The sequence below is a fragment of the Phalangium opilio genome, unplaced genomic scaffold (assembly GCF_054372755.1).
Source record: "Phalangium opilio isolate 3A_F unplaced genomic scaffold, DU_Popi_V2 ptg000017l_1, whole genome shotgun sequence".
NCBI classification, from domain to species: domain Eukaryota; kingdom Metazoa; phylum Arthropoda; class Arachnida; order Opiliones; family Phalangiidae; genus Phalangium; species Phalangium opilio.
The window spans coordinates 14182199-14200674 of record NW_028324151.1 but is presented as its reverse complement, the minus strand read 5'-3'; the positions used below and the strand labels follow the sequence as shown (position 1 = coordinate 14200674).

Below are 18476 nucleotides of genomic sequence, written 5' to 3'. Positions count from 1 at the left end.
AAATTCGAATTATTAACTAGTTCTCTCGGCAATGGCCATATCACGCTGAAAACAACGGTTCTCGTCCGATCACCGAATTAAGCAGCGTCGAGCGCAGTCAGTACTTGGGCGGGAGACCAAAACTGCGTGCCGTTGGCTTTTTCACTTTTGTTTTCCACTTTTAAATTCCACCAGATATGAAAAAAGGGAATTTTTTTCATTTATTTATTGTTTTAAAAAGATGCAGGAAGGCTAATTTGTCTAATTAGTTTAAAATTCGAATTATTAACTAGTTCTCTCGGCAATGGCAATAGCACGCTGAAAAAACGGTTCTCGTCCGATCACAGAAGTTAAGCAGCGTCGAGCGCAGTCAGTACTCGGGAGGGAGTCCACTAAGGAACACTGCGTGCCGTTGGCTTTTTCTCTTTTGTTTCCTCTTTTAAATTCCACCAGATATAATTTTTTCATTTAGTTATTGTTTTAAAAAGATGCAGGAAGGCTAATTTGACTAATTAGTTTAAAATTCGAATTATTATCTAGTTGTCTCGGCAATGGCAATGGCACGCTGAAAACAACGGTTCTCGTCCGATCACAGAAGTTAAGCAGCGTCGAGCATAGTCAGTACTTGGGAAGGAGACCACTAAGGAACAGTGCCTGCCGTTGGCTTTTTCTCTTTTGTTTCCTCTTTTAAATTCCACCAGATGTAATTTTTTCATTTAGTTATTGTTTTAAAAAGATGCAGGAAGGCTAATTTGTCTAATTAGTTTTAAATTCGAATTATTAACTACTTCTCTCGGCAATGGCCATATCACGCTGAAAACAACGGTTCTCGTCCGATCACCGAAGTTAAGGAGCGTCGAGCGCAGTCAGTACTTGGGTGGGAGACCACTAAGGAACACTGAGTGCCGGTGGCTTTTTTACGTTTGTTTCCTCTTTTAAATTCCACCAGATAAGAAAAAAGCAAACATATTTTCTTTTTTAAAATTTTTAAAAGATGAAGGGTAATTTGTCTAATTAGTTTTAAATTCGAATTATTAATTAGTTCTCTCGGCATTGCAATATCACGCTGAAAACAACGGTTCTCGTCCGATCACCGAAGTTAAGCAGCGTCGAGCGCAGTCAGTACTTGGGAGGGAGACCACTAAGGAACACTGCGTGCCGTTGGCTCTTTCTCTTTTGTTTCCTCTTTTAAATTCCACCAGATATAATTTTTTCATTTAGTTATTGTTTTAAAAAGATGCAGGAAGGCTAATTTGTCTAATTAGTTTTAAACTCGAATTATTAACTAGTTCTCTCGGCAATGGCCATATCACGCTTAAAACAACGGTTCTCGTCCGATCACCGAAGTTAAGCAGCGTCGAGCGCAGTCAGTACTTGGGAGGGAGACAACTAAGGAACACTGCGTGCCGTTGGCTTTTCTCTTTTGTTTCCTCTTTTAAATTCCACCAGATATAATTTTTTCATTTAGTTATTGTTTTAAAAAGATGCAGGAAGACTAATTTGTCTAATTAGTTTAAAATTCGAATTATTAACTAGTTCTCTCGGCAATGGCAATAGCACGCTGAAAAAAACGGTTCTCGTCCGATCACAGAAGTTAAGCAACGTCGAGCGCAGTCAGTACTCGGGAGGGAGACTGTTATAATGTTGTCACGTGACCCAGACGAGGCTAGCTTCTTCACGTGATCTAGACTGGCCAATAAGAAACTTACACGATAAACAAAGCTACAGTCAGGCTAGGTAGATCGGCGAGACGACAGTCAGGATCAGATACTCGAGCGATGTAGTCATTCTTAATGTTAATTTAACGAGCTTATGTCAAAGTAATAAAGATACTGTTTTTAAGTTTTATGCTGACTTATTATTATAACATGGTGATAGAGGTGGGATTACGGCCCCACGCAAACGTATACAGAAAGATCCGCACCGTCACAACACGCCAAGGCCCAAATTGATTTCGACCACAGAAGAAGAAGACTGACTCCAGATGGCATCGTTCAAAAGCCCTGCGCAATTTATACCCGGTACAGACCCTGCTACCGCTTGGAGGGAATACAAAGAAGGCTACGTCATATACGCCACTGCAGCCAAGTTAAATGGCGAAACCGTATCGATTCAACGCGCCACATTCTTACACGTATTAGGCCCGGTCGGCAGAAGAATATACAATACGCTTCCAATTCCAGAAGTAGACGACGCCCGTACCGTTCCGGTAATTATAGCGGCATTTGACACTTATTATCAACCATACAAAAACCTGCTCTATTCGCGTTATTTGTTTCTAACAACGAAACAACAAGAGAACCAAACATTCGATCATTTCTTCACGGAGTTGAAGGCCAAGGCTTATGAGTGCGATTTTACTCCATTAACTGATCAATTGATAACCACCCTAATCGTCGTAGGCATACACAATGACAAACTACGGAAACAACTACTATCTACACCCAACCTGACACTTGACATAGCTGTTGCCCGATGTCAAGCGGCAGAAACATCCAGCATTCAGGCCTCCTTGATGGGCACACAGCACGCCACTCGGGTAAATACAACAAACGACATACCAATTGCGACCCTTGATGCAATGAATCGACGGAGGTTCCAGACACAGCGACCACGTCACACCGCACCCCCAACCATCTTGCGCCAGCCACACTGCCAAGCTAATTCTTCGCGCTTTTCAACCAGTAATCGCCGGAATACCCCATATGAGGAGCGGCAACCTAATCACGACTGTCCCAACTGTACTACAAGTCACGGGGGGAGACCTTGCCCAGCACGGAACTCGAAATGTCTCAATTGCAACATTAGGGGACACTGGCGCCCCAAGTGTCGAAAGACGTTTTCACTTCAAGAAAGACAACAGGCCCAGGAGGACAGAGAGCCCTTACAGGACTACTCACGCCAGCCCATGGTATTTGACGAGATCCCAGCCGATTATAACGAGGTTTTCAATTACAGTATCACATTGGACACCCACACACTTGATGTACCCAAGTTAGAACTACGTCCACTTACACACTTACCGAGAGAGGACGAGATCTACGACCAAATATATCTCCTTGACAAGCCAATAACCTTCAAGGTGGATACAGGATCTCAAGTAAACATCATTCCAAACCAAATTTACGAAACATTACCAGGCAGGCTGACACTACGACAACCCGTCCACACGGTAACAGCATACTCTGGCCATACAGTCCCGATAGAAGGCATAGTCGATCTCCCATGCACCTCTTATAATGCATCAATCACCTGCCCATTTTACGTCATAAAGGACGACCGGACGCCAATCCTGGGTGCCGCAGCCTCTTTTCAACTAGGCCTCATTGAACACCACCGAAGACCATTGGGACCACGTCCAGAATATCAAGTGAACTCTACATCATTAGCTGGCGAAGAAGACCATACGACAACGACTCTACAAATTACACCCACGGAAGTAATTCGACAATACTCCTCAGTATTCGGCGAAATTGGCATAATTCCGGGCACCCATCACATACAATTGAAACCAAACACTATGCCTCACATAGCCACCGCCCACAAAATACCGATAGCACTGCAAAAGCCAGTGAGACATGAACTAAACCGACTTCTACAACTCGGAATCATAGTCCCAGTCCAGGAGGCAGTGGATTGGGTCCATCCGATGGTGGCCGCCCCAAAGAAGGATGGCACAGTCCGCATTTGTCTTGATCCTCGGCGGCTCAACAAGGCCATAATGCGCACACCATATCCAGTTCCAACGTCCCAACAAATATTTGCGGAGCTAAATGGAGCTACAATCTTTACTGTATTAGACGTCCAGAGCGCTTTCTGGAAAATAAAACTTGATGAGTTTAGTTCAAAGCTGTGCACATTTGCCACGACAGAAGGCCAATATCGTTTCACGCGCCTCCCCATGGGCATCTCAACAGGCTCGGAAGTTTGTCAAGCAGCCTTACGGCGCATCTATCCAAAGACACAATTTCCAGAAGTACATATATCGACGGACGATTTTCTTATTGCCACACCGGACATGAACTCGCACATACATTCATTAATAAGAATTCTAGAAAAAGCCTACCAAATAGGATTACGGTTTAGTAGTCAAAAACTACAACTGGCAGTAACGAAAACAACCTACATAGGACATCTCCTTACCCCATCTGGAGTACAAATAGATCCAAGAAAAGTCCAAGCGATTACGTCCTTACCACCACCAACAGACAAACTGGCGCTACAAAGCTTCCTCGGCATGATAAACTACAACGCAAAATTCATTCCTAATTCTAACGAAGACACAGCTCCACTACGAGCTTTGCTTAAAAAGGATGCAGATTTTCGATGGGAAGCCACACACCAACGCCATTATGACAACTTAAAAACACTTACATCCACAGCCCCAGTACTGGCATATTTCAACCCGGAGCAACCAATCGTACTATCAGTAGACGCAAGCCCGCACGGAGTAGGAGCCGTTCTCCTACAGGACGGACACCCAGTGGAATACGCATCGACATCTTTTAATCCAACCCAACAACGCTACGCCCAAATAGACAAGGAATTACTGGCTATAGTCTACGCATGCGAACACTTCAACTACTATGTGGCAGGAACACGATTCACCGTACAAACAGACCATAATCCTCTCATAGGATTGTTGCAAAAACCTCTCCGACTCATCTCACCACGTCTACAACGGCTTACCATGCGATTGTTTCGCTACCAGATCGATCTAATTTATGTACCTGGCAAACAACTTTTGATCGCCGACAAGCTCTCACGAGCCCCTCAAAAACACATGTTAATCAACACACCTGAACTGGAAGGCCCACAAACCGCAGTACATACCATAACTACCCACCCCCAAGAAGTACAGGATCGATACATAGAAATGACGCAGCAGGATTCTACCTTACAGCTGGTAATTGGGTTTGTAAAACGAGGCTGGCCTAAACATCAAAAGACATTACCAGAAGAATGTAAACCATACTAGCCCTATCAGGACGAATTATACTGCAAGCACCACTTACTCTTTCGTGGCACCAGATTGGTCATACCTCAAAGTATGAGACCAGAGATTCTTGGGAAAATCCATAACACTCACCAAGGCACAAACGCGTGTATTGCCAAGGCCAAACTCAACGTCTATTGGCCAAACATAACACAAGACATCACTAACTATGTGAAGGAATGCACGATCTGCATGGAACGACAACGGGCTAATCCTCCAATGAGCATGACACCACACCCGGTACCCGCTTTACCATGGGAAATGGTTGGCACAGATCTGTTTATGATCGGATCACAAACATATATTCTTCTGGTCGATTATCTTTCACATAACGTTGAAGTACAAGAACTATCTAAAGCAAACACGCAAACAGTAACCACTTTCCTGAGATCTCAATTTGCACGATATGGTCCACCTCAAAGGCTCATATCGGACAACGGACCCCCATACAACGCCATGGACTTTAAACTCTTCTTGAAGAAGTGGGGCGTACAACATATTACGTCCTCTCCTCACTACCCCCAATCAAATGGGCTGGCCGAGAGAATGGTACAAACAATTAAGAACGCCATTATCAAGGGTAATCAAGACGGAATAGACTTAGAAACGGTCCTATTAGAATACAGGACGACCCCCAAAGTGAATCGTCCATCCCCGGCAGAATTAAGCATGGGTCGCCGGCTACGCACGTTACTCACAACTACAAACAAAACCTTGCAACCCCAGTTCCCGATACAAAAGGCCAGGACTGCCATAATTCATCAACAGGCAGACATGGTAAATAGAGCCAACGAAAAACGCACTATGACGTCAACGCCGCTATACCCGGGTCAAGCTATTTATTATCAAAAAGGGAAAAGGAGTTGGCAACCGGCAAAAATTGTTGCTAAAGCAACAGAGCCTCTGTCATACAAGATCGAGACGCCAACGGGTCAGATCTATAGACGCACCAGAATCCAACTGCGACCTAAACAGCCAGAGAATTTTTCCAATATCAGTACTCGCAATCCCACTCCACCAATACTCCCAAGACCAGACAACACGCCAGAGCAGAGTCCAAGTCCAGCAAACCATACAGCCTCGTTCAACTCAAGGACATTTTATCGAAGACAGACTGATCAACGACAGGACCCAACACTACAACCAGAGGTCATAGACGAACAACACCCTCCCAGAACAGCTCTTCAGACAGCGGGCAATCTTGATGAGACTGAACCCTCCCACACTCACGAAAGGATCCAGATGCCTGACAACGACGTCAACGAGACCAGACCACAGAGCAACCAACGGGAGGACTCCAGAACATACGCCCAGCCTAGCAGAACCAGTAGGAGTGGTAGACCATTAATACCACCACGGCGATACCAAACATAGGATAGGGCAACACTAGCATAGGCATAAAATTAAAAAAAAAAAATTAATGAAAAGAAAGATGTTATAATGTTGTCACGTGACCCAGACGAGGCTAGCTTATTCACGTGATCTAGACTGGCCAATAAGAAACTTACACGATAAACAAAGCTACAGTCAGGCTAGGTAGATCGGCGAGACGACAGTCAGGATCAGATACTCGAGCGATGTAGTCATTCTTAATGTTAATTTAACGAGCTTATGTCAAAGTAATAAAAATACTGTTTTTAAGTTTTATGCTGACTTATTATTATAACAGAGACCACTAAGGAACACTGCGTGCCGTTGGCTTTTTCTCTTTTGTTTCCTCTTTTAAATTCCACCAGATATAATTTTTTCATTTAGATATTGTTTTAAAAAGATGCAGGAAGGCTAATTTGTCTAATTAGTTTTAAACTCGAATTATTAACTAGTTCTCTCGGCAATGGCCATATCACGCTTAAAACAACGGTTCTCGTCCGATCACCGAAGTTAAGCAGCGTCGAGCGCAGTCAGTACTTGGGCGGGAGACCACTAAGGAACACTGCGTGCCGTTGGCTTTTTCTCTTTTGTTTCCTCTTTTAAATTCCACCAAATATAATTTTTTCATTTAGTTATTGTATTAAAAAGATGCAGGAAGGCTAATTTGTCTAATTAGTTTTAAATTCGAATTATTAACTACTTCTCTCGGCAATGGCCATATCACGCTTAAAACAACGGTTCTCGTCCGATCACCGAAGTTAAGCAGCGTCGAGCGCAGTCAGTACTTGGGAGGGAGACCACTAAGGAACACTGCGTGCCGTTGGCTTTTCTCTTTTGTTTCCTCTTTTAAATTCCACCAGATATAATTTTTTCATTTAGTTATTGTTTTAAAAAGATGCAGGAAGGCTAATTTGTCTAATTAGTTTAAAATTCGAATTATTAACTAGTTCTCTCGGCAATGGCAATAGCACGCTGAAAAAAACGGTTCTCGTCCGATCACAGAAGTTAAGCAGCGTCGAGCGCAGTCAGTACTCGGGAGGGAGACCACTAAGGAACACTGCGTGCCGTTGGCTTTTTCTCTTTTGTTTCCTCTTTTAAATTCCACCAGATATATTTTTTTCATTTAGTTATTGTTTTAAAAAGATGCAGGAAGGCTAATTTGTCTAATTAGTTTTAAATTCGAATTATTGACTAGTTCTCTCGGCAATGGCAATAGCACGCTGAAAAAAACGGTTCTCGTCCGATCACAGAAGTTAAGCAGCGTCGAGCGCAGTCAGTACTCGGGAGGGAGACCACTAAGGAACACTGCGTGCCGTTGGCTTTTTCTCTTTTGTTTCCTCTTTTAAATTCCACCAGATATAATTTTTTCACTTAGTTATTGTTTTAAAAAGATGCAGGAAGGCTAATTTGTCTAATTAGTTTTAAACTCGAATTATTAACTAGTTCTCTCGGCAATGGCCATATCACGCTTAAAACAACGGTTCTCGTCCGATCACCGAAGTTAAGCAGCGTCGAGCCCAGTCAGTACTTGGGCGGGAGACCACTAAGGAACACTGCGTGCCGTTGGCTTTTTCTCTTTTGTTTCCTCTTTTAAATTCCACCAGATATAATTTTTACCTTTCCGAGTGACGTATGTCACGGAGAGGTATTACACCGGCCGTGTCTGTGTGTCTGTGTGTCTGTCAGACCCCACGTGACCGCGTTCGCAGTTTGCGTATTGGAGCAAACAAATACCCGATTTCCGGAACGCGTTCGTGGTTCACGGAAATTTGGCCATTCATCTACCAACACAAGTCTTTACTAACTGGCTTCTAAGGACCACAATCTGCTAGTCTTTGTCCATCCCACATGGACACTAGTCTGTACTTGCTAGCTTCTAAGCACCACCATCTTCTGTTCTTCGTCAATTTCACCTTGACACCAGCTTCTATGCACCACCATCTTCTGTTCTTCGTCAATTCCACATTGACACCAGGTTCTATGCACCACCATCTTCTGTTCTTCGTCAATTCCACATTGACACCAGCTTCAATGCACAGCCATCTTCAGGTCTTTTGTCCATTCCACATGGACGCCAGTCAGTACATTCTGGCTTCTTTTCCTCCGTCATCGTTTGGTTCCAAGATATACGCGGCGATCGGCTAGGGTTACGAGAAACGTCTAGCCTCCCAATGGCAGGGCTTCCACCATCGGTTCACGCAAATGCGCTTTTATCTATTATTTGGTTTTAAGATATACGCGGCGATCGGCTAGGGTTACGAGAAACGTCTAGCCTCCCAATGGCAGGGCTTCCACCAAAGGTTCACGCGAATGCGTTTTTATCTATTATTATAATGGAAACGAAACGTATATATACCCCAAAATTTGAAAAAAGCGGGCAAGAGGGGTACCCTTCACTTTAAACGTCAATATTAGCAAAGTTTCGAAAGATAATAGGAACAACTTTATTTTAAACGATTTAACTATTTTTAAAGTTATTTACTGGCGATTAAAATAATTAAAAATAATTATATTTATTTAAATATTAAAGATAAACCCAAGTACCGAAGTCGTTAAATCATTGCCTCCTATATCTATTAAGGCCCGTGCATTGCGTTATATTTCGTACATTGTCTCTTATATCTTTTTAGGCCCGTGCATTGCGTTATATTTCCTACATTGCCTCCTGTATCTATCTAGGCCCGTGCATTGCGATATATTTTTGAGAACAACAACCAAAATGGGAAGCTCCTCTCAGAACCATAATAATTTGTTTTCTCTGTTATATGAAATGAAAATATGGATAATATTTTCGGCAATTCGTTTTGAATGGCTCTTTCTGATGTATCATTCTCTCAGCACTGTTCATAATGGACAGGAACTTAGAGATTCGAGACACTTGGAATTACGATAGTGTTTCAAATCCTCTGTAATGAGGGCTTAACGACTTGGAGTGACTGGAAAGATAGATACACATCCTATTTTTTAGTTGTACCATGCGAACCACAATGTTGCCAGGCGTTTATTGAAGGATGCTTGGGTACTTGGTACAGACTGTTACGTCTACCAAGTTTCCTAGCATCCAAGAATAAATAGGATTCATAGAAGCCAGTGTAATGGGCATGTCATGGGTCAAGTCGTTAAATATATCGACGCAGTTAAATAGCTGATGGCATTATTTTATCCACTTTCTCATTGCGTTTCGAGTGGAAGTTCAACTTTGGCACGGACGACAGATGGCGCTCTTAACCTTCTACCCCCAAAAATCGCAGTTGTCTGCTCGTTTTCCCCTTCCGCGTTTTTTCGCTATAAACTTATGATTTAACGAACTGTTAAGATAAAATTTCATATTTCCTTAGACAGATAAGCTTCTACTCCTTTCATCTTACTCCCAGTTAGATTTAACCTTGTTAAAACATAATCAGATGAATTTGAGTTATAATGTCTAGGAGTGATAGAGACATTTTTACCCATGTCTAGAGATGTTAAGCTTAAGCGAAATTGTTTTACGTTTGAATAAAAATACCGCTTCCAGTAGTGGGTTTATAGTACTCCTTGTTTGTGTAAGATTAGTGTAGCTGTAGAGCGTTGTTGCTGTTTAGTTTATACGCCCCCTAGGCCTATTTGTGAAAGACCTTTTTTTACGCACTTTTATCATTCTTTATTTGAAAAAAGTGTTGGCAATGTATATTTTTTAAATATGACGGAATTGCTGTTGGTATGATAGCGCCCTATTCGCGAAAAAAACCTTTTTTTAAACAGTTGATTCATTCTTTGATAGAATTTCGAAGGAAGAAGTTAAGTGTTAAATTTGCTCGATTAATTTTGTTCGGCAAATAATATAATTAAGCCTTACGTATTACTGAAGGAGATTGATTTTGCCAACCTGTGTGAGTATTTAAGGAGATTGATTTTGCCAACCTTTGTGAGTATTTAACTGATCAATAAGTAAATGGAGGAAGATAATAATTTAAGTAAAGAGGAAATCAGAAAACTAAAGGCAAGGGAAAGAATGAGGGCAAAAAGGTCAGATCCTGAATTTAGGAAACGAGAAAATGAAAGGAGAAGAGCGTTAGCCGCGGAAAAAAGGCTGTTTCTGGAACAGGTTCTAGCACGCAAAATGTTGGTCCTACCACGAGGCCAGTTGGCCATGATCGTACGAAAGATAATGCATTAAATAAATGTTCTATTGAAAGTACTGTAGGCGTAGGCATATCTATTAATAAGGAACCCAATAATGTACAAAATGTTAATGCTAATATTAGTGAAATCATCGAAAGCGATGAACAAGTACGAGCCTAGCTTATGTGTGATTGGGTTGTGGCTTCCATGTTTTGGGGACATTTGCTTTTTGTGTGGCGATGTATGATTCAGCTTTGATATGGACAAATGTTACAAATCATACTGGTAGACTAAGAATACGGTTGAGGTATAGCAAGAGAGTAGAGTTTCCCCAGCAATTGAGAGATATTGAAAAGGCTTGAACAATTGACTATTTTAAAATTGAATTCCTGCACTTGGAAAGAATTAAAAAAAAGCGATAGATGCATATATTTAGGTTGTTTAAGGGGTAGTGATAGTCATCTCCACTCGGAGAGGTAATATTTTGGCTTTCCCAACTTGTTTCATTTAGTTATTGTTTAAAAAAGATGCAGGAAGGCTAATTTGACTAATTAGTTTAAAATTCGAATTATTATCTAGTTGTCTCGGCAATGGCAATGGCACGCTGAAAACAACGGTTCTCGTCCGATCACAGAAGTTAAGCAGCGTCGAGCTTAGTCAGTACTTGGGAGGGAGACCACTAAGGAACACTGCGTGCCGTTGGCTTTTTCTCTTTTGTTTCCTCTTTTAAATTCCACCAGATATAATTTTTTCATTTAGTTATTGTTTTAAAAAGATGCAGGAAGGCTAATTTGTCTAATTAGTTTTAAACTCGAATTATTAACTAGTTCTCTCGGCAATGGCCATATCACGCTTAAAACAACGGTTCTCGTCCGATCACCGAAGTTAAGCAGCGTCGAGCGCAGTCAGTACTTGGGCGGGAGACCACTAAGGAACACTGCGTGCCGTTGGCTTTTTCTCTTTTGTTTCCTCTTTTAAATTCCACCAGATATAATTTTTTCATTTAGTTATTGTTTTAAAAAGATGCAGGAAGGCTAATTTGTCTAATTAGTTTTAAATTCGAATTATTAACTACTTCTCTCGGCAATGGCCATATCACGCTGAAAACAACGGTTCTCGTCCGATCACCGAAGTTAAGGAGCGTCGAGCGCAGTCAGTACTTGGGTGGAAGACCACTTAGGAACACTGCGTGCCGTTGACTATTTCACTTTTGTTTTCCTCTTTTAAAATCCACCAGATATGAAAAAAGGGAAATTTTTTCATTTCTTTATTGTTTTAAAAAGATGCAGGAAGGCTAATTTGTCTAATTAGTTTAAAATTCGAATTATTAACTAGTTCTCTCGGCAATGGCAATAGCACGCTGAAAAAAACGGTTCTCGTCCGATCACAGAAGTTAAGCAGCGTCGAGCGCAGTCAGTACTCGGGAGGGAGACCACTAAGGAACACTGCGTGCCGTTGGCTTTTTCTCTTTTGTTTCCTCTTTTAAATTCCACCAGATATATTTTTTTCATTTAGTTATTGTTTTAAAAAGATGCAGGAAGGCTAATTTGTCTAATTAGTTTTAAATTCGAATTATTAACTAGTTCTCTCGGCAATGGCAATAGCACGCTGAAAAAAACGGTTCTCGTCCGATCACAGAAGTTAAGCAGCGTCGAGCGCAGTCAGTACTCGGGAGGGAGACCACTAAGGAACACTGCGTGCCGTTGGCTTTTTCTCTTTTGTTTCCTCTTTTAAATTCCACCAGATTTAATTTTTTCATTTAGTTATTGTTTTAAAAAGATGCAGGAAGGCTAATTTGTCTAATTAGTTTTAAACTCGAATTATTAACTAGTTCTCTCGGCAATGGCCATATCACGCTTAAAACAACGGTTCTCGTCCGATCACCGAAGTTAAGCAGCGTCGAGCCCAGTCAGTACTTGGGCGGGACACCACTAAGGAACACTGCGTGCCGTTGGCTTTTTCTCTTTTGTTTCCTCTTTTAAATTCCACCAGATATAATTTTTTCATTTAGTTATTGTTTTAAAAAGATGCAGGAAGGCTAATTTGACTAATTAGTTTAAAATTCGAATTATTATCTAGTTGTCTCGGCAATGGCAATGGCACGCTGAAAACAACGGTTCTGTCCGATCACAGAAGTTAAGCAGCGTCGAGCTTAGTCAGTACTTGGGAGGGAGACCACTAAGGAACACTGCGTGCCGTTGGCTTTTTCTCTTTTGTTTCCTCTTTTAAATTCCACCAGATATAATTTTTTCATTTAGTTATTGTTTTAAAAAGATGCAGGAAGGCTAATTTGTCTAATTAGTTTTAAACTCGAATTATTAACTAGTTCTCTCGGCAATGGCCATATCACGCTGAAAACAACGGTTCTCGTCCGATCACCGAAGTTAAGGAGCGTCGAGCGCAGTCAGTACTTGGGAGGGAGACCACTAAGGAACACTGCGTGCCGTTGGCTCTTTCTCTTTTGTTTCCTCTTTTAAATTCCACCAGATATAATTTTTTCATTTAGTTATTGTTTTAAAAAGATGCAGGAAGGCTAATTTGTCTAATTAATTTTAAATTCGAATTATTAACTACTTCTCTCGGCAATGGCCATATCACGCTGAAAACAACGGTTCTCGTCCGATCACCGAAGTTAAGCAGCGTCGAGCGCAGTCATTACTTGGGTGGGAGACCACTTAGGAACACTGCGTGCCGTTGACTATTTCACTTTTGTTTTCCTCTTTTGAAATCCACCAGATATGAAAAAAGGGAAATTTTTTCATTTATTTATTGTTTTAAAAAGATGCAGGAAGGGTAATTTGTCTAATTAGTTTTAAATTCGAATCATTAACTAGTTTTCTCGGCAACGGCCTAATGACGCTGAAAACACTGGTTCTCGTCCGATCACCGAAGTTAAGCAGCGTCGAGCGCAGTCAGTACTTGGGCGGGAGACCACTAAGGAACACTGCGTGCCGTTGGCTTTTTCTCTTTTGTTTCCTCTTTTAAATTCCACCAGATATAATTTTTTCATTTAGTTATTGTTTTAAAAAGATGCAGGAAGGCTAATTTGTCTAATTAGTTTTAAATTCGAATTATTAACTACTTCTCTCGGCAATGGCCATATCACGTTGAAAACAACGGTTCTCGTCCGATCACCGAAGTTAAGCAGCGTCGAGCGCAGTCAGTACTTGGGTGGGAGACCACTTAGGAACACTGCGTGCCGTTGACTATTTCACTTTTGTTTTCCTCTTTTGAAATCCACCAGATATGAAAAAAGGGAAATTTTTTCATTTATTTATTGTTTTAAAAAGATGCAGGAAGGCTAATTTGTCTAATTAGTTTTAAATTCGAATCATTAACTAGTTTTCTCGGCAACGGCCATATGACGCTGAAAACACTGGTTCTCGTCCGATCACCGAAGTTAAGCAGCGTCCAGCGCAGTCAGTACTTGGGTGGGAGACCACTTAGGAACACTGCGTGCCGTTGACTATTTCACTTTTGTTTACTATTTTAAATTTCACCAGATATGAAAAAAGGGAAATTTTTTCATTAATTTATTTATTTAAAAAGATGCAGGAAGGCTAATTTGTCTAATTAGTTTTAAATTCGAATTATTAACTAGTTCTTTCGGCAATGGCCATATCACGCTGAAAACAACGGTTCTCGTCCGATCACCGAAGTTAAGCAGCGTCGAGCGCAGTCAGTACTTGGGCGGGAGACCACTAAGGAACACTGCGTGCCGTCGGCTTTTTCTCTTTTGTTTCCTCTTTTAAATTCCACCAGATATAATTTTTTCATTTAGTTATTGTTTTAAAAAGATGCAGGAAGGCTAATTTGACTAATTAGTTTAAAATTCGAATTATTATCTAGTTGTCTCGGCAATGGCAATGGCACGCTGAAAACAACGGTTCTCGTCCGATCACAGAAGTTAAGCAGCGTCGAGCTTAGTCAGTACTTGTGAGGGAGACCACTAAGGAATACTGCGTGCCGTTGGCTTTTTCTCTTTTGTTTCCTCTTTTAAATTCCACCAGATATAATTTTTTCATTTATTATTGTTTTAAAAAGATGCAGGAAGGCTAATTTGTCTAATTAGTTTTAAACTCGAATTATTAACTAGTTCTCTCGGCAATGGCCATATCACGCTTAAAACAACGGTTCTCGTCCGATCACCGAAGTTAAGCAGCGTCGAGCGCAGTCAGTACTTGGGCGGGAGACCACTAAGGAACACTGCGTGCCGTTGGCTTTTTCTCTTTTGTTTCCTCTTTTAAATTCCACCAGATATAATTTTTTCATTTAGTTATTGTTTTAAAAAGATGCAGGAAGGCTAATTTGTCTAATTAGTTTTAAATTCGAATTATTAACTACTTCTCTCGGCAATGGCCATATCACGCTGAAAACAACGGTTCTCGTCCGATCACCGAAGTTAAGGAGCGTCGAGCGCAGTCAGTACTTGGGTGGGAGACCACGTAGGAACACTGCGTGCCGTTGACTATTTCACTTTTGTTTTCCTCTTTTAAAATCCACCAGATATGAAAAAAGGGAAATTTTTTCATTTATTTATTGTTTTAAAAAGATGCAGGAAGGCTAATTTGTCTGATTAGTTTTAAACTCGAATTATTAACTATTTCTCTCGGCAATGGCCATATCACGCTTAAAACAACGGTTCTCGTCCGATCACCGAAGTTAAGCAGCGTCGAGCGCAGTCAGTACTTGGGCGGGAGACCACTAAGGAACACTGCGTGCCGTTGGCTTTTTCTCTTTTGTTTCCTCTTTTAAATTCCACCAGATATAATTTTTTCATTTAGTTATTGTTTTAAAAAGATGCAGGAAGGCTAATTTGTCTAATTAGTTTTAAATTCGAATTATTAACTACTTCTCTCGGCAATGGCCATATCACGTTGAAAACAACGGTTCTCGTCCGATCACCGAAGTTAAGCAGCGTCGAGCGCAGTCAGTACTTGGGTGGGAGACCACTTAGGAACACTGCGTGCCGTTGACTATTTCACTTTTGTTTTCCTCTTTTGAAATCCACCAGATATGAGAGAAGGGAAATTTTTTCATTAAGTTATTTATTTAAAAAGATGCAGGAAGGCTAATTTGTCTAATTAGTTTTAAATTCGAATTATTAACTAGTTCTTTCGGCAATGGCCATATCACGCTGAAAACAACGGTTCTCGTCCGATCACCGAAGTTAAGCAGCGTCGAGCGCAGTCAGTACTTAAGCGGGAGACCAAAACTGCGTGCAGTTGTCTTTTTCACTTTTGTTTTCCACTTTTAAATTCCACCAGATATGAAAAAAGGGAGATTTTTTCATTTATTTATTGTTTTAAAAAGATGCAGGAAGGCTAACTTGACTAATTAGTTTAAAATTCGAATTATTAACTAGTTCTCTCGGCAATGGCAATAGCACGCTGAAAACAACGGTTCTCGTCCGATCACAGAAGTTACGCAGCGTCGAGCGCAGTCAGTACTTGGGAGGGAGACCACTAAGGAACACGGCGTGCCGTTGGCTTTTTCTCTTTTGTTTCCTCTTTTAAATTCCACCAGATATAATTTTTTCATTTAGTTATTGTTTTAAAAAGATGCAGGAAGGCTAATTTGTCTAATTAGTTTTAAATTCGAATTATAAACTACCACTCTTGGCAACTTCCATATCACGCTGAAAACACCGGTTCTCGTCCGATCATCGAAGTTAAGCAGCGTCGAGCGCAGTCAGTACTTGGGAGGAAGACCACTAAGGAACACTGAGTGCCGTTGGCTTTTTTACGTTTGTTTCCTCTTTTAAATTCCACCAGATAAGAAAAAAGCAAACATATTTTCTTTTTTAAAATTTTTAAAAGATGAAGGGTAATTTGTCTAATTAGTTTTAAATTCGAATTATTAATTAGTTCTCTCGGCATTGCAATATCACGCTGAAAACAACGGTTCTCGTCCGATCGCAGACGTTAAGCAGCGTCGAGCGCAGTCAGTACTTGGGAGGGAGACCACTAAGGAACACTGCGTGCCGTTGGCTTTTTCTCTTTTGTTTCCTCTTTTAAATTCCACCAGATATAATTTTTTCATTAAGTTATTGTTTTAAAAAGATGCAGGAAGGCTAATTTGTCTAATTAGTTTTAAATTCGAATTATTAACTACTTCTCTCGGCAATGGCCATATCACGCTGAAAACAACGGTTCTCGTCCGATCACCGAAGTTAAGGAGCGTCGAGCGCAGTCAGTACTTGGGTGGAAGACCACTTAGGAACACTGCGTGCCGTTGACTATTTCACTTTTGTTTTCCTCTTTTAAAATCCACCAGATATGAAAAAAGGGAAATTTTTTCATTTCTTTATTGTTTTAAAAAGATGCAGGAAGGCTAATTTGTCTAATTAGTTTAAAATTCGAATTATTAACTAGTTCTCTCGGCAATGGCAATAGGACGCTGAAAAAAACGGTTCTCGTCCGATCACAGAAGTTAAGCAGCGTCGAGCGCAGTCAGTACTCGGGAGGGAGACCACTAAGGAACACTGCGTGCCGTTGGCTTTTTCTCTTTTTTTCCTCTTTTAAATTCCACCAGATATATTTTTTTCATTTAGTTATTGTTTTAAAAAGATGCAGGAAGGCTAATTTGTCTAATTAGTTTTAAATTCGAATTATTAACTAGTTCTCTCGGCAATGGCAATAGCACGCTGAAAAAAACGGTTCTCGTCCGATCACAGAAGTTAAGCAGGGTCGAGCGCAGTCAGTACTCGGGAGGGAGACCACTAAGGAACACTGCGTGCCGTTGGCTTTTTCTCTTTTGTTTCCTCTTTTAAATTCCACCAGATTTAATTTTTTCATTTAGTTATTGTTTTAAAAAGATGCAGGAAGGCTAATTTGTCTAATTAGTTTTAAACTCGAATTATTAACTAGTTCTCTCGGCAATGGCCATATCACGCTTAAAACAACGGTTCTCGTCCGATCACCGAAGTTAAGCAGCGTCGAGCCCAGTCAGTACTTGGGCGGGAGACCACTAAGGAACACTGCGTGCCGTTGGCTTTTTCTCTTTTGTTTCCTCTTTTAAATTCCACCAGATATAATTTTTTCATTTAGTTATTGTTTTAAAAAGATGCAGGAAGGCTAATTTGACTAATTAGTTTAAAATTCGAATTATTATCTAGTTGTCTCGGCAATGGCAATGGCACGCTGAAAACAACGGTTCTGTCCGATCACAGAAGTTAAGCAGCGTCGAGCTTAGTCAGTACTTGGGAGGGAGACCACTAAGGAACACTGCGTGCCGTTGGCTTTTTCTCTTTTGTTTCCTCTTTTAAATTCCACCAGATATAATTTTTTCATTTAGTTATTGTTTTAAAAAGATGCAGGAAGGCTAATTTGTCTAATTAGTTTTAAACTCGAATTATTAACTAGTTCTCTCGGCAATGGCCATATCACGCTGAAAACAACGGTTCTCGTCCGATCACCGAAGTTAAGGAGCGTCGAGCGCAGTCAGTACTTGGGAGGGAGACCACTAAGGAACACTGCGTGCCGTTGGCTCTTTCTCTTTTGTTTCCTCTTTTAAATTCCACCAGATATAATTTTTTCATTTAGTTATTGTTTTAAAAAGATGCAGGAAGGCTAATTTGTCTAATTAGTTTTAAATTCGAATTATTAACTACTTCTCTCGGCAATGGCCATATCACGCTGAAAACAACGGTTCTCGTCCGATCACCGAAGTTAAGCAGCGTCGAGCGCAGTCATTACTTGGGTGGGAGACCACTTAGGAACACTGCGTGCCGTTGACTATTTCACTTTTGTTTTCCTCTTTTGAAATCCACCAGATATGAAAAAAGGGAAATTTTTTCATTTATTTATTGTTTTAAAAAGATGCAGGAAGGGTAATTTGTCTAATTAGTTTTAAATTCGAATCATTAACTAGTTTTCTCGGCAACGGCCATATGACGCTGAAAACACTGGTTCTCGTCCGATCACCGAAGTTAAGCAGCGTCGAGCGCAGTCAGTACTTGGGCGGGAGACCACTAAGGAACACTGCGTGCCGTTGGCTTTTTCTCTTTTCTTTCCTCTTTTAAATTCCA

The 18476-nt window shown here is 40.9% G+C and overlaps 2 protein-coding genes, 3 non-coding genes and 31 pseudogenes across 5 annotated transcripts; all 36 read left to right on the top strand.

Annotated features, from left to right (window-relative positions):
• Window positions 1-774: 774 nt before the first annotated feature.
• On the top strand, window positions 775-893 carry LOC149704379 (5S ribosomal RNA; annotated as a pseudogene).
• A 135-nt stretch (window positions 894-1028) lies between these two features.
• On the top strand, window positions 1029-1146 carry LOC149704378 (5S ribosomal RNA; annotated as a pseudogene).
• A 129-nt stretch (window positions 1147-1275) lies between these two features.
• On the top strand, window positions 1276-1394 carry LOC149704377 (5S ribosomal RNA; annotated as a pseudogene).
• A 163-nt stretch (window positions 1395-1557) lies between these two features.
• On the top strand, window positions 1558-4957 carry LOC149704376 (uncharacterized). Its single transcript, XM_089867003.1, has 2 exons — window positions 1558-1799; window positions 1858-4957. Exon 2 carries the CDS (start codon window positions 1964-1966, stop codon window positions 4955-4957), a length of 2994 nt encoding a protein of 997 aa, XP_089723129.1. The 5' UTR covers window positions 1558-1799; window positions 1858-1963.
• Window positions 4958-5029: 72 nt separating this feature from the next.
• Window positions 5030-6349, top strand: LOC149704375 (uncharacterized). The gene has a single exon (XM_089867191.1). The coding sequence runs from the start codon at window positions 5030-5032 to the stop codon at window positions 6347-6349; it is 1320 nt and encodes a 439-aa protein (XP_089723317.1).
• A 456-nt stretch (window positions 6350-6805) lies between these two features.
• On the top strand, window positions 6806-6924 carry LOC149704374 (5S ribosomal RNA; annotated as a pseudogene).
• A 129-nt stretch (window positions 6925-7053) lies between these two features.
• Window positions 7054-7172, top strand: LOC149704373 (5S ribosomal RNA; annotated as a pseudogene).
• A 128-nt stretch (window positions 7173-7300) lies between these two features.
• LOC149704372 (5S ribosomal RNA) lies at window positions 7301-7419 on the top strand (annotated as a pseudogene).
• Window positions 7420-7548: 129 nt separating this feature from the next.
• On the top strand, window positions 7549-7667 carry LOC149704371 (5S ribosomal RNA; annotated as a pseudogene).
• A 129-nt stretch (window positions 7668-7796) lies between these two features.
• On the top strand, window positions 7797-7915 carry LOC149704370 (5S ribosomal RNA; annotated as a pseudogene).
• Window positions 7916-11033: 3118 nt separating this feature from the next.
• LOC149704369 (5S ribosomal RNA) lies at window positions 11034-11152 on the top strand (annotated as a pseudogene).
• Window positions 11153-11281: 129 nt separating this feature from the next.
• Window positions 11282-11400, top strand: LOC149704368 (5S ribosomal RNA; annotated as a pseudogene).
• A 129-nt stretch (window positions 11401-11529) lies between these two features.
• LOC149704367 (5S ribosomal RNA) lies at window positions 11530-11648 on the top strand (annotated as a pseudogene).
• A 141-nt stretch (window positions 11649-11789) lies between these two features.
• LOC149704366 (5S ribosomal RNA) lies at window positions 11790-11908 on the top strand (annotated as a pseudogene).
• Window positions 11909-12037: 129 nt separating this feature from the next.
• On the top strand, window positions 12038-12156 carry LOC149704365 (5S ribosomal RNA; annotated as a pseudogene).
• Window positions 12157-12285: 129 nt separating this feature from the next.
• On the top strand, window positions 12286-12404 carry LOC149704364 (5S ribosomal RNA; annotated as a pseudogene).
• A 376-nt stretch (window positions 12405-12780) lies between these two features.
• On the top strand, window positions 12781-12899 carry LOC149704363 (5S ribosomal RNA; annotated as a pseudogene).
• Window positions 12900-13028: 129 nt separating this feature from the next.
• On the top strand, window positions 13029-13147 carry LOC149704362 (5S ribosomal RNA; annotated as a pseudogene).
• A 141-nt stretch (window positions 13148-13288) lies between these two features.
• LOC149704361 (5S ribosomal RNA) lies at window positions 13289-13407 on the top strand (annotated as a pseudogene).
• A 129-nt stretch (window positions 13408-13536) lies between these two features.
• Window positions 13537-13655, top strand: LOC149704360 (5S ribosomal RNA). The gene has a single exon (XR_016381986.1). It is a non-coding gene; the product is annotated as a 5S ribosomal RNA (ribosomal RNA).
• A 141-nt stretch (window positions 13656-13796) lies between these two features.
• On the top strand, window positions 13797-13915 carry LOC149704359 (5S ribosomal RNA). Its single transcript, XR_016381954.1, has one exon. It is a non-coding gene; the product is annotated as a 5S ribosomal RNA (ribosomal RNA).
• Window positions 13916-14055: 140 nt separating this feature from the next.
• LOC149704358 (5S ribosomal RNA) lies at window positions 14056-14174 on the top strand (annotated as a pseudogene).
• Window positions 14175-14303: 129 nt separating this feature from the next.
• LOC149704357 (5S ribosomal RNA) lies at window positions 14304-14422 on the top strand (annotated as a pseudogene).
• A 128-nt stretch (window positions 14423-14550) lies between these two features.
• On the top strand, window positions 14551-14669 carry LOC149704356 (5S ribosomal RNA; annotated as a pseudogene).
• A 129-nt stretch (window positions 14670-14798) lies between these two features.
• On the top strand, window positions 14799-14917 carry LOC149704355 (5S ribosomal RNA; annotated as a pseudogene).
• Window positions 14918-15058: 141 nt separating this feature from the next.
• LOC149704354 (5S ribosomal RNA) lies at window positions 15059-15177 on the top strand (annotated as a pseudogene).
• Window positions 15178-15306: 129 nt separating this feature from the next.
• LOC149704353 (5S ribosomal RNA) lies at window positions 15307-15425 on the top strand. Its single transcript, XR_016381985.1, has one exon. It is a non-coding gene; the product is annotated as a 5S ribosomal RNA (ribosomal RNA).
• A 141-nt stretch (window positions 15426-15566) lies between these two features.
• On the top strand, window positions 15567-15678 carry LOC149704352 (5S ribosomal RNA; annotated as a pseudogene).
• A 141-nt stretch (window positions 15679-15819) lies between these two features.
• On the top strand, window positions 15820-15938 carry LOC149704351 (5S ribosomal RNA; annotated as a pseudogene).
• A 129-nt stretch (window positions 15939-16067) lies between these two features.
• On the top strand, window positions 16068-16186 carry LOC149704350 (5S ribosomal RNA; annotated as a pseudogene).
• Window positions 16187-16568: 382 nt separating this feature from the next.
• On the top strand, window positions 16569-16687 carry LOC149704349 (5S ribosomal RNA; annotated as a pseudogene).
• Window positions 16688-17075: 388 nt separating this feature from the next.
• Window positions 17076-17194, top strand: LOC149704348 (5S ribosomal RNA; annotated as a pseudogene).
• A 129-nt stretch (window positions 17195-17323) lies between these two features.
• LOC149704347 (5S ribosomal RNA) lies at window positions 17324-17442 on the top strand (annotated as a pseudogene).
• A 376-nt stretch (window positions 17443-17818) lies between these two features.
• LOC149704346 (5S ribosomal RNA) lies at window positions 17819-17937 on the top strand (annotated as a pseudogene).
• Window positions 17938-18066: 129 nt separating this feature from the next.
• On the top strand, window positions 18067-18185 carry LOC149704345 (5S ribosomal RNA; annotated as a pseudogene).
• Window positions 18186-18326: 141 nt separating this feature from the next.
• Window positions 18327-18445, top strand: LOC149704344 (5S ribosomal RNA; annotated as a pseudogene).
• The last annotated feature ends 31 nt before the right edge of the window (window positions 18446-18476 follow it).